Raw genomic sequence first — 14,334 nt, 5'->3', positions numbered from 1 at the left:
GGGCGGGGGAGGGGCAGAGAGCGAACAGGGCAGAGGATCCACAGCAGGAGCAGGCTCCACCGCCGTCAGCAGAGAGCCGGATGCAGGGTTCGAACCCACAAAGCGTGAGCCAGTGACTTGAGCTGAAGTGAGATGCTCAACCGACTGAGCCACACCCTGATGCCCCGAAAAATTTTAAAGTAAGGATTTTAAACCACGGAATTAAAATGGTAAGCACATTTATCAGACCATATGTTTTTCTAGAGATTTACTCTTGGTCCTGGCCAGCAAGATGAAATTCCAAGACAAACACAAAAACAGAAACAAAAATAGTAACACTGCTTAAAAAAAATCTGTTGGGTCACTATGGCCTTTGCGAGACGACCCAGAGATACCAAAATGAGAGGCCCAGGTGCTTTCCAACTGATGATGACCGGTTCTTTCTTTAAAACCGGCCTTTGAGACGAAGGCTCACACACAGCCCCAAATCTAAGTGAGGCTCCCGGGGCCGTGTGTTTGCAGGCGGTGTGCCCCGGTGCGCTCCCCCACCTCGGACCCTGGGGCAGACAGAATAGGTGGGGAAACACACACCCCACCCAGTGAGTCAAAGGTGTGCAAGAAAGGTGTGCTACTGATTCGACAGAGAAGTTTTTTTATAGGCGAAAAATCTTCCAAACAAGGGTATGCCACCCAATTTTGAGGTGAAACATGGACACCCGGGAGCTACGCTGGCACGGTTACACTGTCACTACGTGAACTTACCGGGATCCCTAGCAGCTGGGGGTCCACAGGCTGCCGGAAAGGCAAGGACTCCGGGTCCTGGCGGTACAGCGCTTCCAGGGTTGGCATCAGAGCCTGGCGTAACTCTTCCGGCTTAAAGACTGCGGGTAGAAAAACCAGGGGATGACACCATTCATGAGGCACGCAGACGCCTCACCTGCCACATTCCAAATCGAAGCCCGGTCTACCTCTCTAAGGGTCCAGCCATCTCCATCCCCACGGCCACCCGTGCCATGAGGCCTGCAAGGGCCCCCATTCCCAGCAGGGGCCGTGGACACTCTAAAGCTACGGTGTGGGGCTTCTGCAAACACAGTAACGGGGTTTTAAAAGTGCACCTACGTCATGAGACCAAATACCACACTGACAAGTTCACCTCTTCAGTAAAAGGGTTTCCAACATTAAAACTGTGTTGAACCGAAAATGAAGCTAACTCCCAAATCTGCTTGAGCCGATGGGTGGTAATAAAGCCATTTTATTGGAAGGGGCCTTTCTTCCTCTGGTGACACTCTTTCTGTCCTTGGCTGAGGTAATCTCAGGCACGTGAGACAAACGGTTTTGTATTCTAACCTCACAAACAAATGTACACACTAAGAGAGCTACCAAATCAAATATTTTCCCCCAAAGTTCTGTGCTGTTCTCTCCACCCCTCAGCCACTCCACTTCCTACTACGCTTTCCGTTGTCACCAATCCAAGGATGAACACCGGCTGCCAAATACATTCAAGACGGTAGGTTCGCACAAAACCCAATGAGTATTCATGGCCAGGAAAATGTGCGTGACAACCCACGAAGGCAAGAGGCGGCTCAGGCGGCAGTGCTCAGGTCGTGCCGCGCCCCGCCCCGCCCCACCCCGCCCCGCAGTGGGGACCACTGGCGGCCCAGCGCCACTCCCCTCTGCGCGCAGAGGCCGGGCCTGCGGAGCGGATGTGCCCGACAGGAGCCTCACGAGAATACACATCCTGCCTTCGGCTAACCCCTTCTCTTCTCTTCTGTTCTTTACAGAAATGGAGTAGCGTTTGGTTTTCTTTGAGTAATTCTTTATAAGAAAACAATTATTTAGTTAATCAACAGCTTTTGCATTCTTCTTAGGCCAGAGATCAGCAAACTCTGACCCACCGGCCCAGTCCAGCCAGCTGCCTTCCTGCGTACAGCTGGGGAGCTAAGATTGGTTTTTATGCTTTTTAATGGTTAGGAAAAAAAGAAAAGAGTAGTATTTCATGATGCATGAAATCAAAGGTTAGTCTCCAGAAATAAAGGTTTATTAGAATGCAGTTCTCCTCTGTCTGTGGCGGCTTTCAGGCCACCAAACAGAGTGGCTGCAACAGAGACCGAACGGACGCACACAAAGCCCACAGGGACTATCTGGCTCTTCATGGGGAGCGCGCTGCCCCCTGCTGGAGGCCGCATCCCCTCCTGGTGGCAAGCTCACACGTGGGTCACTTGGGTCCATCACTCATTTACTCGCTCACTACACATTTGTTTAAGACACCTATGCCGAGGGAAAAGCATTTTCAAACTCCTGTCTTCAGCCGCCAGCACTTCCTCAGTCACATTTCAAGTGCTCAGGAGCTACGTGTGGCTGGTGACAAGCACAGAGAGCACAGATAAGTAACGTTTCTGTCGTCACAGAAAGTTCTAGCACTGCTCTAGGCCCTTTCCAAGGGTCTCCGAAATTGTTTACTTTCGTAACATAAAACGATTTTCACAGTAACACTAGGCCGTCATCTTCCTGCCGCACCGTGTGGACATTTGCACAAACAAGCAAAAGGAACCACGAGTAACATCACTCGTGCCGCAGCACCACGCAGGCAGCGGCACCAAACCCGACTCAGTCGTCACCGTGCCCGTGCTGCTGTGCACACAGAGGAAAACGCGGCAGCCGCACTCAACAACATCCTCGGTCGAGGAGTAAACGTTATTACTGTTAAGGATCTCAACCCTTGGCTACGCGTCTTGATCTCGCAGCACCGAACAGGAAGCGGGCGTCAAGCACTTCCCCGTGTGCGGCCAATGCCCCGGGAGGAGGCGCTCGTGCGCGTGGGGCCGACAGCGGAAGCGGCTGCTTTTCTCACCTCTGAACAGTACGACTGGGAAAAACACCACTAGACAAGCTCCAGGTATTCAGATCTGGGTATGTGGCAGATACTCTCCCAAAAAGGAACAAAATGGGCCAGTTACACCAAGGACAATACACAGTATTTGTTGCCAATGATAAAATTTGGACTTAGGTCAAAATCAGAATTTGGAGAAACTTCTACCTGCCAAGTGAGCTTGATTTGACAGCCTCTCAAAATTCCCAAGACTTCTTTTGAAGAGATTCATAGTGATGTTAATAAATGTGATTTTAAACAAATAGTGTACAGTGAAGGGGCGCCTGAGTGGCTCAGTCAATTAAGCGTCTGACTTCGGCTCAGGTCGTGATCGCACAGTTCATGGGTTCAAGCCCCAGGGTGGGATCTGGGCTGAGAGCTCAGAACCTGAAGCCTGCTTCAGATTCTGTGTCTCCCTCTCTCCGCCCCTCCCCCGCTGGCGCTCTATTTCCCTCTCTCTCAAAAATAAAATAAACATAATATATCGTACAGTGAAGTATGCTGACATTTGGAAAATCGGCGTAATTCAGCAAGCCGAATTCCAAGATGACCAAAGGATCGTGTTATTAAAAAATGAAACAACGTACCCCGCCACGGGTAAAGGATTCATTCATTCACAGCACAAGGCAAACAGATGGACTGTAATGTCACCGGGCATGACACCTTCAGTGCTGCTGTGGACCCAGACTGCACACTGCAACTGAGCTCTGTGAAACTTCCACTCGCTGAGTTTTGGTGTAGTATCAAACAAGAATGCTCCCAAAGAACTGAAACAAACGAGGCAGCACAAGAGAGCTGGTAGCAGCAGACGGGAGTCCAGCCGTGTCTGCCAGACTGAGTTGCAATGTTGTAAAGAGAACACTGTCACGACTCTAAGTATGTTTGCTCTGGGAAGCTTATTTTCCATAAAAATATGTTATTCATGGACGCCATGGAACAGGTGTGTTAGAGAAATACGTATTTTTAAATTTCCGACAGAATAAACAGCGACATAATCCACACAAACAAAACCTCTGGGGTCCTCAATTTTTAGGAGTATAAATGGGCCTGAGACCTGAAAGCTTCTGGTAGCCCATTATCTCCAGGGTCCCTCTCACTGGCAAAATTATAGAATGTCAGCCTCCGATACATCTCTGTCGTCTTTCCCAAATGTGTCACATGCAGTCCTTATCTTTCTGAGTGACATCCCATCTCCAAGGGTCACCTAACAATGTTCCAACACCCCGTTAACCTCCTTACTCGGGACCTCCAATGGGCAGAGAGCATCCTCACTCACGCGCCCCTCCCGCTGCACCAGGCCACTGGGGCCCACTGCGCTGCACCCTGACTCTTGGCACCCTGCTTCCCATCCGTATCAGTGCACACATGTGCTGCCTCGGTGACAATTTCCCTGGCACGGCTTTCGGGCGTCCTCCTGCTCAAATCTACCAGTGGCTGTACATGTCTCGCCAGCCAAAGCCCGAGCTCCTCGGCGGGTGCAAGGACTCGGACGCACCCACCCCTCTGGCCTGTCCCTCAGAGCCGTGGCCCATTTCTCGTTCCTCCCATAAACCCTGTGGGTCCTTAGGCCAGAGTCCAGCTCGCTGTCGTCATTTCTGAAGAAGTAGGACTGGGGGAAGGGCAGGCAGGTAAGAGGTAAGGGGAGGGGCGGTTACTTTCCTGCTTTAGCTTCTAGCCCACAAGTGTGGGATCACAACACGGTGGAAAAGCAGCACAGTTCAAAAGTTCAGGAAACACAACCTACTTTTTTTGCGTGGCTGTGAAGGAGATGTTGACTGAGAGGCGGCCCCATTAGCGCTGCTCTCTTCTTCCTCTTTAGTTTCTACTTTGACCTCCGGTTTCTTCTCGTCCACTTCCATCGGTTCAGATTTCTGTTCTGTTGTGTCTGTTTCTTCTTTAACTTGAGAAGATCCTTGCAGATCCTCCTCCATCATCTTAAAAGAAACAAAATTACAGATAATGATGTACAAATATCAAAAACCTTTATTCTAACTCAGCTTCATCGGAAAGCTCTTAACAATCTATCCGGGCCTGTCAAAACCTTCCCCTGCTCAGCGCTGCATTTACCATGCGCTCCTCTCCTCGGGGAGGAGTGGAGCACCTGGGGCCAGGTGAGTTGCCTTAATACAGCACCACTGCAATTAGAGTGCTAATGTAACAATTTTACATGCCAGAGTGCGTAAAAGACGTGGCCCCCACGCACCCATGACCTGCTCAGGGCTTGTACAGAGAGGAACTCCTACTTTGGAACAAGACTCTCCTTGAAAACTGGGGCCAAGTTTCAAACGCCACATCGCTCTGAGGGCCAGGGAGGTGAGAGAGACGGTGCAGCGGGAGGCGTGCAAGCCGGCAGAGGAGAAGAGACTCTGGCAAACCGGGGCGCCCGATCCCCGTCTAAAGGCTGAGGCTGGGGCTCCCACCCAGACTGCCGCCACGGGAGTGCGAGCACAGTGCTGGGGAGCTTGTGGTTTTCAAAGAAAAGCCAGAAATCCAGTATTATTTGTAATTCCTTGTTTGTAAAAACATTGCGTGGGCCAAACAAAACCTGTCTGTGGGGCTGGATCTAGTTTTCAACTTTTGGCACAGGCGAGTTCGTGCGTGAGCACGCCCTTGTGCCTTCGGGACTCTGCAGAGCCGTGGTGACATGTCACTGGATGATCCCGTCATTTAAGATATAAACTGGAACTCTTCATTTCTGGCAAAATAAAATGAAGCCTATACCTAGTACCTAAAAATAACCAACCTGTTTTTAATCTGTACCTTCTTTGAACCCGTAATCAAGCAGGATATTAAAACAAAAGGCAGGGTTGTCCACGGAGGGCCTGTAGCATCTCCCCTCGGGACACTTTAGGGACACTCGTGCTGCACATTTGCTCACGCCCGGGAACGGCACCTACCGCAGACCCCGGCTCCCCCTTGGATTCACTGGCATCAGGCTCAGTGTCCTCAGTCTTGACCTCTGCTTTCATCTCCAGCATCGGTGCCTCGGGTCCTGGCTGCTGGGAGTTGGTTTCGGCGCTGGCCACCGAGGAAGGAGTGGGGACCCGATTATCGATGCTGGCTGCTGCCTGGGAAAGCTGTGGAGAGACAAAGATCATCATCTTTGTTAACACCACAGCATAAACGACGTGAAACTCTGCGGCTGAACCAATACACGCTTTTATGTTACCATTTCTCAACACTAACCTAAGAGACACAAAGAACTGAAGAACAGAGAAGTTAAAATAGGAATCCCAGAGGAAGTCAGCATTGAGCAGAAACACAAAGAACTTCCCACCAAGAATGCAGAGATGGGACAGCAGGGCTTTCGACATTTTGATATAAAACTAGTTTCCAGAAGTTTTCTACCTAAGTCACAGAACCTCCCATTTTAAAATTAACTGGGGCGCCTGGGTGGCTCAGTCAGTTGGGCGGCCGACTTCGGCTTAGGTCATGATCTTGCAGTCTGTGAGCTCGAGCCCCACGTCCGGCTCTGTGCTGACAGCTTGGAGCCTGGAGCCTGCTTCGGATTCTGTGTCTCCCTGTCTCTCTGTCCCTTCCCCATTCGCAATCTGTCTCTCTGTCTTTCAACAATGAATAAATATTAAAAAAAAAAAATTCTTTAAAGTGAACTCCTTCCAATAAAGCCATTGGCGTTTATCGTTAAAAGGCTGGAACTCAGATAAACACGTATACGAGTAGGAGTGCATGCCCGTATGGAACAAGAACATATAATTATCCTGTTAATTGCAGGAACAGAGGTGGTGGAGGTAGTGGAGGAATAAGTAAACCTTAAGGGAAGGAAGCACCACCAGAATTCTCAATTTTCAAAGTCTCACCTAATGGAGTTTGAATTAAATAAAAGAGAACATAAAATAACACAGGGATCTCATTTGTAAGTAAGAAACATAAAATAAGGCTAAATAAAAAGCACATTCCCTATGGAGAAATACAAACAGTAATGTTGTATGGAGGTTGTTGTTGTTGTTGAGATTTATTTTGATAGGTTTATAAATAAAACATCCTTAGTCCCCAAGAATGAAGTTCACGTATTTCAGGGGGAAGGGTGGTTTCTAAGTTAGGCTGATAAGACGACAGACAGGAAGATGTCAGCGGCCACCAGGGCAGGGGTGCAGAGGGTGGTGAGTGGGCAGCACCGGCTGCTCGCTGCCAGCAGGTCCGCGGAGCACGGGGCAGACCTGAGCCACAGGAAGTGCTAACCTGAGTCTGCCATTTTGTCACGGAAAGAAAAGGCTCCCGGTCTGAAAACAAGGCTAACAGGTGAAGGCAAAGCACACACAATTAGGTACGTGTCTTGTTCACCAAACACAGTAGTCTAAGAGAAAAACTACTAAAACTCAGAGGATGTCAACCTGCGATGGATAATGGGCAACACACGGCTCCTAAGTATAGACAGTTTAAAAAATCTACAGAGGACCCATGTGGGATTTCCTTGTAAGTGCCCATTTCTGAAAACTCATTTAATTAGGGAAGATAATCTTAAATCACATCCAGCCAAACACAAACACGGCCTATGGAGGCAATGTCGGAAATCAAACACAGCTTGTTATGGTTGGATTAGGGCACAGATACTTTCTGGGGCTGCACTGAAACGCTGTAGCAACTTCACGACAGCATTTTTTATGGAGAAGTTCTCCATTATGAGTCTCCACCCAAAGACAGACCGCAAGGCTCACCGGTGTGCCGGGAGGCTGGGCATGCACAGGCGTCGGCTGCTGTTGTGATGACTGAGGGGTGGCCACAGACGGGGGCTGGACTGGGGTCTGAGGCTGTGGGGTCACCTGGGCCTGGGCTGCTGCCTGGACCGTCGGGGTGCTCTGGGTCTGGCTGGCACTGGGCACCGAGCCGGGAGTCGGGGTAGGGGTCTGCCCGGAAGACGACACAGGAGTCGATGGCTGGGTGGGAGCTGCTGGCTGGGGAGGAGTCATCCCAGGCGCCGACGGGTGCTGGAGAGACGGCATGCCCGCGGCCGTGGAAGCAGGGGGTGGCGTCTGGTGCAACGGTGACTGTGTCACTGGTGGACAAGGCAGCTGGCTGGCCTGAGGCCCAAGCATGTTCAGAGGGTTAGGAAGAGCAGCACCAGGCACCTGTCCCTAACGGAGGGAACAGAGTATGTTAAAATAATTTCCCCCATGTCAGAATGTGGCAATAGACTTGAAGAATTAAATGCATGAAAATCTAACCACGGTTTCCTGGTGAGGTCTGCCTGGTGAGGTCTGCCGGTTTCAAGAGAATGTTCCATTTGTAACAATTCACCCAGCTGTACACTTACAACAACATGCACTTTCCAGCGAAGTTAGCGAAGTTACTGCTACAAAATATCTCTCGTACCGTGACTTACAGACCGGCTGAAACGTCTGGCTCAAACGAGCACGGCCACTCAGCTTACAAGCATCATGCTCCAAAGCATCTACCCACAGCTCAGACCACTGGAAAAAGTATTTCTTTTGCAAAAAAGCTGGGTTACTGAAACAATGAAATGTTTCAGTACAGTGATTTGCAACTGGGGACACGCTTCACATAATTATTTGCGGACTTTTAAAAAACAGATCCCAAATCACTGCTCTCCGGCAGGGGTCTGCAAACCAGCAACCGTGGCCAAATCCAGCTAGCTGCCTGTTCCTCTAATAAAGTCTTACTGAAACACAGCCACACCCCCTCATTTCATTTATGTGTGAATGAATATGCCTATGGCTGCTTTTCCACTACAGTGGAGCTGAGTCGTTAAAACAAAGACCCTTACGGCCCACAGAGTGAAAACTATTTACAGGACAAGTTTGCTGTTCTAGAGCAAGGACGTACTACAGACATTAAGAATTAATTAACAAATATTTAGTGGGTAAATCTAGTGTAGCCAATGACCTCTTTTCAATACTACTTCATGTAAAAAATTAAAACATGAATATTATCTTCCGGGGGAAGATGTGGCCTGTTTTAAATACAGGTGTATCGGCACACGGCAGCAATCTGATGCCCAACAGTTAACAATGGTCACAAAGGGGAAAAAGTGAATAATGAATGGGAAATAGTTCTCTTCAGCCTTCAACAGAGTACTTACAAACACATTCAACAAGAAGGGCTCAATCCATCTAGTTAGCCTGATTTACCTGGGATGGTCAGAGAGACAGACAACAGGGTATTTCAACCCAATGGTCAGGAGTGGAGTCACAGGGCCTTTCCCCACCCTTTAACACTCAAGGTCTCTCAGGATCACATTTGAATTTAAAACACACCATTAAAGAGGGCCTGGGTGGCTCAGTCAGTTAAGCATCCGACTTTGGCTCAGGTCACGATCTCACGGTCTGTGAATTTGAGCCCCACACTGGGCTCTCTGCCGACAGCTCAGAGCCTGGAGCCTGCTTCAGATCCTGTGTCTCCCTCTCTCTGCCAATCCCAGCCTGCACTCTGCCTCTCTCTCTCTCTCTCTCTCTCTCTCTCTCAAAAACGAATAAACGCTAAAAAAACAAAAACCCAACCCCAAACCAGAACACAAAGACCAGGAACCAAAAGACCCATTCCACTTTTGTGGGAAGCTCACCCAGAGATGCTAAGAGTAATTCTAAAGAAAGTAAAAATGACGCAACAAAACGGGAGGTGGGGGGAAACGAGAGATGCGAGTCACATCCAAGTGTGTACTGTGGAACTTTAGCTCAGGTCAGGAGGAGGCTGGGGCTCCATCACCAAGCACGGTACCTGCGGCACGCCCGTCTGGGCCGCCGGCTGGCCCAGGCCCACGCTGCTCACACTCATCGCCCCGCCGGAGGACTGGAACTGGTTCTGAGGCAGGAACTGGTTCTGCGCAGGCGCCTGGGCCATGATGTTGTTGCTGTGAGCGCCCATCATGTTCGGAGGCTGGGGCATTCGGGAAGGAGAAATGGCCATCTAAAAGACAAGCGTCGTCGAGAGTTCAGAGGACGAGGGCCAGAGTTTTCAAGATAAACTACAAGAGACAGAACTCTGCGAATCTCCCCTCCCCCTGCCTTCTCACGCAAGGTCTCTGAGGAACCAGTTGCAAATTTATCTCTGAAGGGAAATCAATAGCATGCCATAATTTAAAGTTCAAAATATGCCTTTTACGACTTCTCTGAAGCATTAAGAAGGCAGCCTCAGGAGAGTAAGCTCTAGGAGACCACAGATGCTGTCAAGCACCTCTCTGCAACTGTGGGAGGCTGCAAGCTCCAATCTCAGACATGTCTTCTCGCAAAGTCTCAAGTCCCTATTAATTCATCATCCCAACAAAAATAAATAACGGTCAAATAATTCTCGCTGTAGTAATGAAGACCAAAAAGAGGCAGAGAGATGTGAAGTAAATAAACCACAGCCAAAACCAAAGGAGTAAGCACCAGGGGATTCTTGACCTACAACTTCACTGTGCAGAGAACTTTCCTTACCCGAGCAAGGCCTCCTCGGCACAGCTGAGGCCAACAGAAGCACTTACCCCTGGAACGGAGCCCATGCTGTTCATCGGGACAGAGTGGTTCATGGGGGACGCTGCACGTGGTCCCATGGGAGCCTGCGGCAACTGTACGTTCCCCAAGGACATTGGGGTAAATGAATTCATCCCTGTAAACGTACCCACAACGGTTCATTAGAAAAAGTACCCACAGGAAAATAAGAGCTACAAACTTGCCAAACGCTAAGCGAAACAGAGTGGAACATGTATGCAGTACACACAACAGAAAGAAAAATCACGCAGCGAATCAGAAAAGATGGTGCTGTACCACTTTTCAAATCCGGAAAAAACGGCACCAGTGCAGTGGTGGTGGTGGTGGTGGTGGTGGTGAGAGCGGTTTGGGGAGGGTGGGGAGGGTAGCACAAGGAGACAAAGGGAGAAAGTCAGGTAAAGCACCCGTGAACGAGGCGGTGCCAGGAAGGTACACCTACATCCATAGGGGACGTGTGAGCCAGGGTCCGGGCACCCATCGGAGCCAATCTCCCTAACACCTTCTGGAACAGTGGCCCCCGTCTCCTCTCCTGCAGGAAGGCCATCCTCATCATCCCAGGCCTCCTGGCTCTTCAGCCGGGTTTACCCTTACTGTTAGAATCTGGGAGAAGACTCGAAATATGGTTTTAATTCTGCAAGTGTGCTAAGTGTTTAGAAAGTGCCCAAGGGCCAGCAATTCTCATTCCCCGCCTCCTCTCTACAGACTGGGAAGCTCTCACTTCCGTGGCTACTTCACCTTCCCGGGGGGGTTCACAGCCACAGGAGTGTCACACAATGAAAGACGCCTCACTGGCCACTAGGCATCTCCGGGCCACAGAGTCTCATTCTTCCTTATTTCTCACAATACTCTGGAAGCTCTGAGCTCTACATAAAGGCTGGTTCAAGCAAGTCGTAGGGCTGACATCGGGACTCAAGCAGAATCCTTGAGATGCTGCCTTAATACTGGTGTGGCCAGGACAACGTCTCAGAGAACATGTGCCTCGCTCAGCATTACCTTCGAGGACACCTAGAAACGTCACCCTAAAAACCACGTGCCAGCACGGGCCCAGGGGGGCTTTCTGGGAAGGCTGTAAGCTTCCCTCTCTCCTTGAGGATTTTATGATAAGAGAAAAAGGCAGTACTGAGAAACAGTACCATGAAGGGCTCCCTCTTCACACAGACACAGGTGCTGGTAAGGAAGGGGTGAGTGCTGTGCTGTAAAACTCCTCCTTCCATATCCTGCTCAACAGCCCCCATCAGATCCCAAACCAGCCAAACCTTCCATGTCACGTCCGACGCAGCACTCGGCTACACTCCCTCGCTCCATTTCCCTGGCTTCCCAGTTTCCTTCACTCCTAACTGGTCCATCAAAACAAGTCCCTCAAGTTTCTCCGGATCATCAGTCTATCTCCTGGGTCTCTCCAGTATGCACGAAGATGGCCACAACTTTTTCAAGTTTACGATTATTATTTTTTAGTCATCTCTACACCCAACGTGGGGCTCACACTCATGATCCCAAGATCTAGAGTCTCATGTTCCTCCGATGGAGCTAGCCGGGCACCCCGAGGTTGCCAACTTTTACAACGACCTTGTCTCCTGTCTCAGACTACTCTGGCACACAGCTGCAAGGCCTTGCTGTGGAATCCCCTGGAAGTCGCCACCTCTCCTCAAAACCTGGAAAAATATCCTACTGTTCCAGTCCCAACTGGACAAGAGCTGTAAAAGCTGTGAAATGTCCCTCTCCATGAACTCCAAAGACCGCCTCCGCCACAAACGCCACAGACCCTCAAGTCGAGTCCAGATTGGCTGCGGCGCCCCAGCCTCTCGAGGAGCACAGACACACGCTCTTCTGCCCGCACCACCCTCCCGCCCCCGGCCGGCTCCACGCTCTCCTCTGCAACATTCACAGATGTTTCCTTCCCCCCCCTGCAATGCTTCTTGAGGTGACTCTTCCTAAGAGAAATAGACCCTCCTGTCCATTAAAAAAAAAAAAAAAAAAAAAAAAAAAAAAAAAAAAAAGCCTAATCCCACTTCCTATCTCCCTGGAGAACTTTCTTATGGTCTTCTAGCTTCCAAACACCACAGATACTCATACTGCCTGTGGAAATGAATTCTGGTCATCAGCAAAAGGAACAGAGGGAATAACAAGGAGCTATAAAGAAATACAGAGGGGAAGAGGAAAAGCGAATGAACTCTGTGACTATTCAACGTCAAGCCAAAATAGGATTCACAACAATAGTTCGATACCTTGAGAAACCTGCACGCGATTCACTGGCAGGGGCATGGGTCCATCTAGAATGGCAGAAAAAAATCAGTCATTTAAAATAATCCCTCATTTGGGAATAAAGAATTTTATCTTCAGAACTTCAAACTTAAAGGGAAAACCAGTCAACGGGTCTAAAGCCACTGTGCATTCTGAGGCCAGCACACCCTTAAAAGGGCCCCTCCACGAGAGACTCAACGTCCAAACACAGGCCAAGGCGGAAGGCCACGGCCACTACCACTGTTTCCAAAGCACGGGCTCCCTGAGAACATAATTCTACATGCTGGGAAATACACCCCAAACACAAAGGGAAGAACAAGCCAGCAGACTAAGGGCTGGCAGAAAGAAAAGTCCTTACTTGGAGGCCTCACAGGTTGTGCCTGCGGAATCCCAGGGGGCTGTGCCCCGGGGGCTGGTAGGGCGGGCTGGTTACCCAGGATGCCTTGTTTGTGTAAACGTGACCTCCGCTTTTCTTCTAGTTCTTTTTGTATCTTGTAAATTTTTTCTGCCAGTAAGTGATAGTATTCATCCTGAAGAGCAATGATAACATTCAATGTTAGGCAGTGAAAGCTATAAAAACCCCAATGATCTGTGTTAGATGTTCTAACAAACTAATGAACTTTTACATTAGGGACACCGGCAAAGGTAAGCATTCCGCACTTCTGGTCCATTTTGTAGTCCTGAGTAAGCTCTAGTCCTGACGGCGGGGGGGGGGGGGGGGGGGGGGGGGGGGGGGGGCTCCAACTCACGACCCCGAGATCAAGGGTCACGTGCCCTACCAGCTGAGCCAGCCAGGCGCCCCCAGTATCCAGCACTTCTAACCGATACACCTAAGGCCCAACTTCATGGTGAACACCTCGTGACATGACAGGACTTATCAGGCAGGGGGTCCTAACTGAACGCACGTCACATTTCATTCCACAGTCGAATCACTTCTTGGATATTCGACACCAGCAGTGACACAGTACGAGCGTTATAAAGAGTGCCCACTGTGGAGCACATCCAAGGATAAAACACAACTCTCCATGCCCCGGTCACCACTGTAGCGGTGACATCTGTAGTCAAACAAGAGAGCGGTACAGGGGTCTCAGGTCCTATCTGGGATGTCTCTCTGGTCAGCATCCCCGAGGTGATGAGACTACCGGACTAGCAGATTCCCCTATTTCCAGACAATGAGCCGGACAGATGCAGTTCTATCTACTGTAGGTGCTGTGCGGCTGGAACACATATGGCACCCTACCCTGCTGTTGGCGGACTCATACATGTCCCCCTCCACTTTCTTAGCATAGGCCACCAGGTTCTCCATGCGGCGATCCTTCAGGGCTGCCGGGTCAGGGGTTGGGAAGATGGCTTGGACCCTGGAAAGACAACACACTCCGTCAACAGACTTTCGATATACCATCAGTACCTTGTTATTTTATACAACTGTTTCTCACAAACAATTTTCACTAAAAAGAAAAAGGCAAACAAAACCACTCCAAGGGAATCAGACTGACCCACTTCACCTCTGATTTAACTTAACTAGCCTGAGAAAGTGAACTGCTGACTTCCTCTCTGTTACCACACTGTATGGTGGCACTATCGTGTCCTCTGTATTCCCCAGGCTCAAACTCCCCCGATTCTCCGGGGCCTCCATGATTATAATCTTGAGCCCTAAAACAAGGCAAAGCTTCTGAACTAATCCCAGCTCCCCGTTGCATGCCAGAGCTCAGAGGACAGAAGGTCTGGCCACACTGGGAGTCCCGACCTCTGCGACGTGGGTCACAGCACAGGCCCTGCTGCAGGGACTGCAATTCTGTG

At 50.0% G+C, this 14,334-nt stretch overlaps 1 protein-coding gene across 4 annotated transcripts in view; it reads right to left on the bottom strand.

The window, feature by feature from the left end:
* CREBBP (CREB binding protein) overlaps positions 1–14,334 on the bottom strand; it is a 126,453-nt gene that overhangs the window by 26,761 nt on the left and 85,358 nt on the right. For 3 of the 4 annotated variants that reach the window (XM_047087207.1, XM_047087208.1, XM_047087211.1), the window contains 9 exons: positions 13,775–13,892; positions 12,893–13,064; positions 12,519–12,563; positions 10,287–10,411; positions 9,542–9,730; positions 7,525–7,941; positions 5,746–5,925; positions 4,593–4,782; positions 742–860 (listed from right to left, as the gene is read on the bottom strand). In XM_047087207.1, the coding sequence (XP_046943163.1) occupies positions 742–860; positions 4,593–4,782; positions 5,746–5,925; positions 7,525–7,941; positions 9,542–9,730; positions 10,287–10,411; positions 12,519–12,563; positions 12,893–13,064; positions 13,775–13,892 (1,555 nt within the window). The remainder of the gene's footprint in view (positions 1–741; positions 861–4,592; positions 4,783–5,745; positions 5,926–7,524; positions 7,942–9,541; positions 9,731–10,286; positions 10,412–12,518; positions 12,564–12,892; positions 13,065–13,774; positions 13,893–14,334) is intronic. The other variant, XM_047087209.1, reaches the window with a different exon arrangement.

This window comes from Lynx rufus, unplaced genomic scaffold (assembly GCF_022079265.1).
Source record: "Lynx rufus isolate CCGP_SWC_20201006 ecotype Redwood Valley unplaced genomic scaffold, mLynRuf1.p SCAF_23, whole genome shotgun sequence".
Taxonomy (NCBI): Eukaryota; Metazoa; Chordata; class Mammalia; order Carnivora; family Felidae; genus Lynx; species Lynx rufus.
This window is presented reverse-complemented; position numbering and strand designations above follow the sequence as displayed.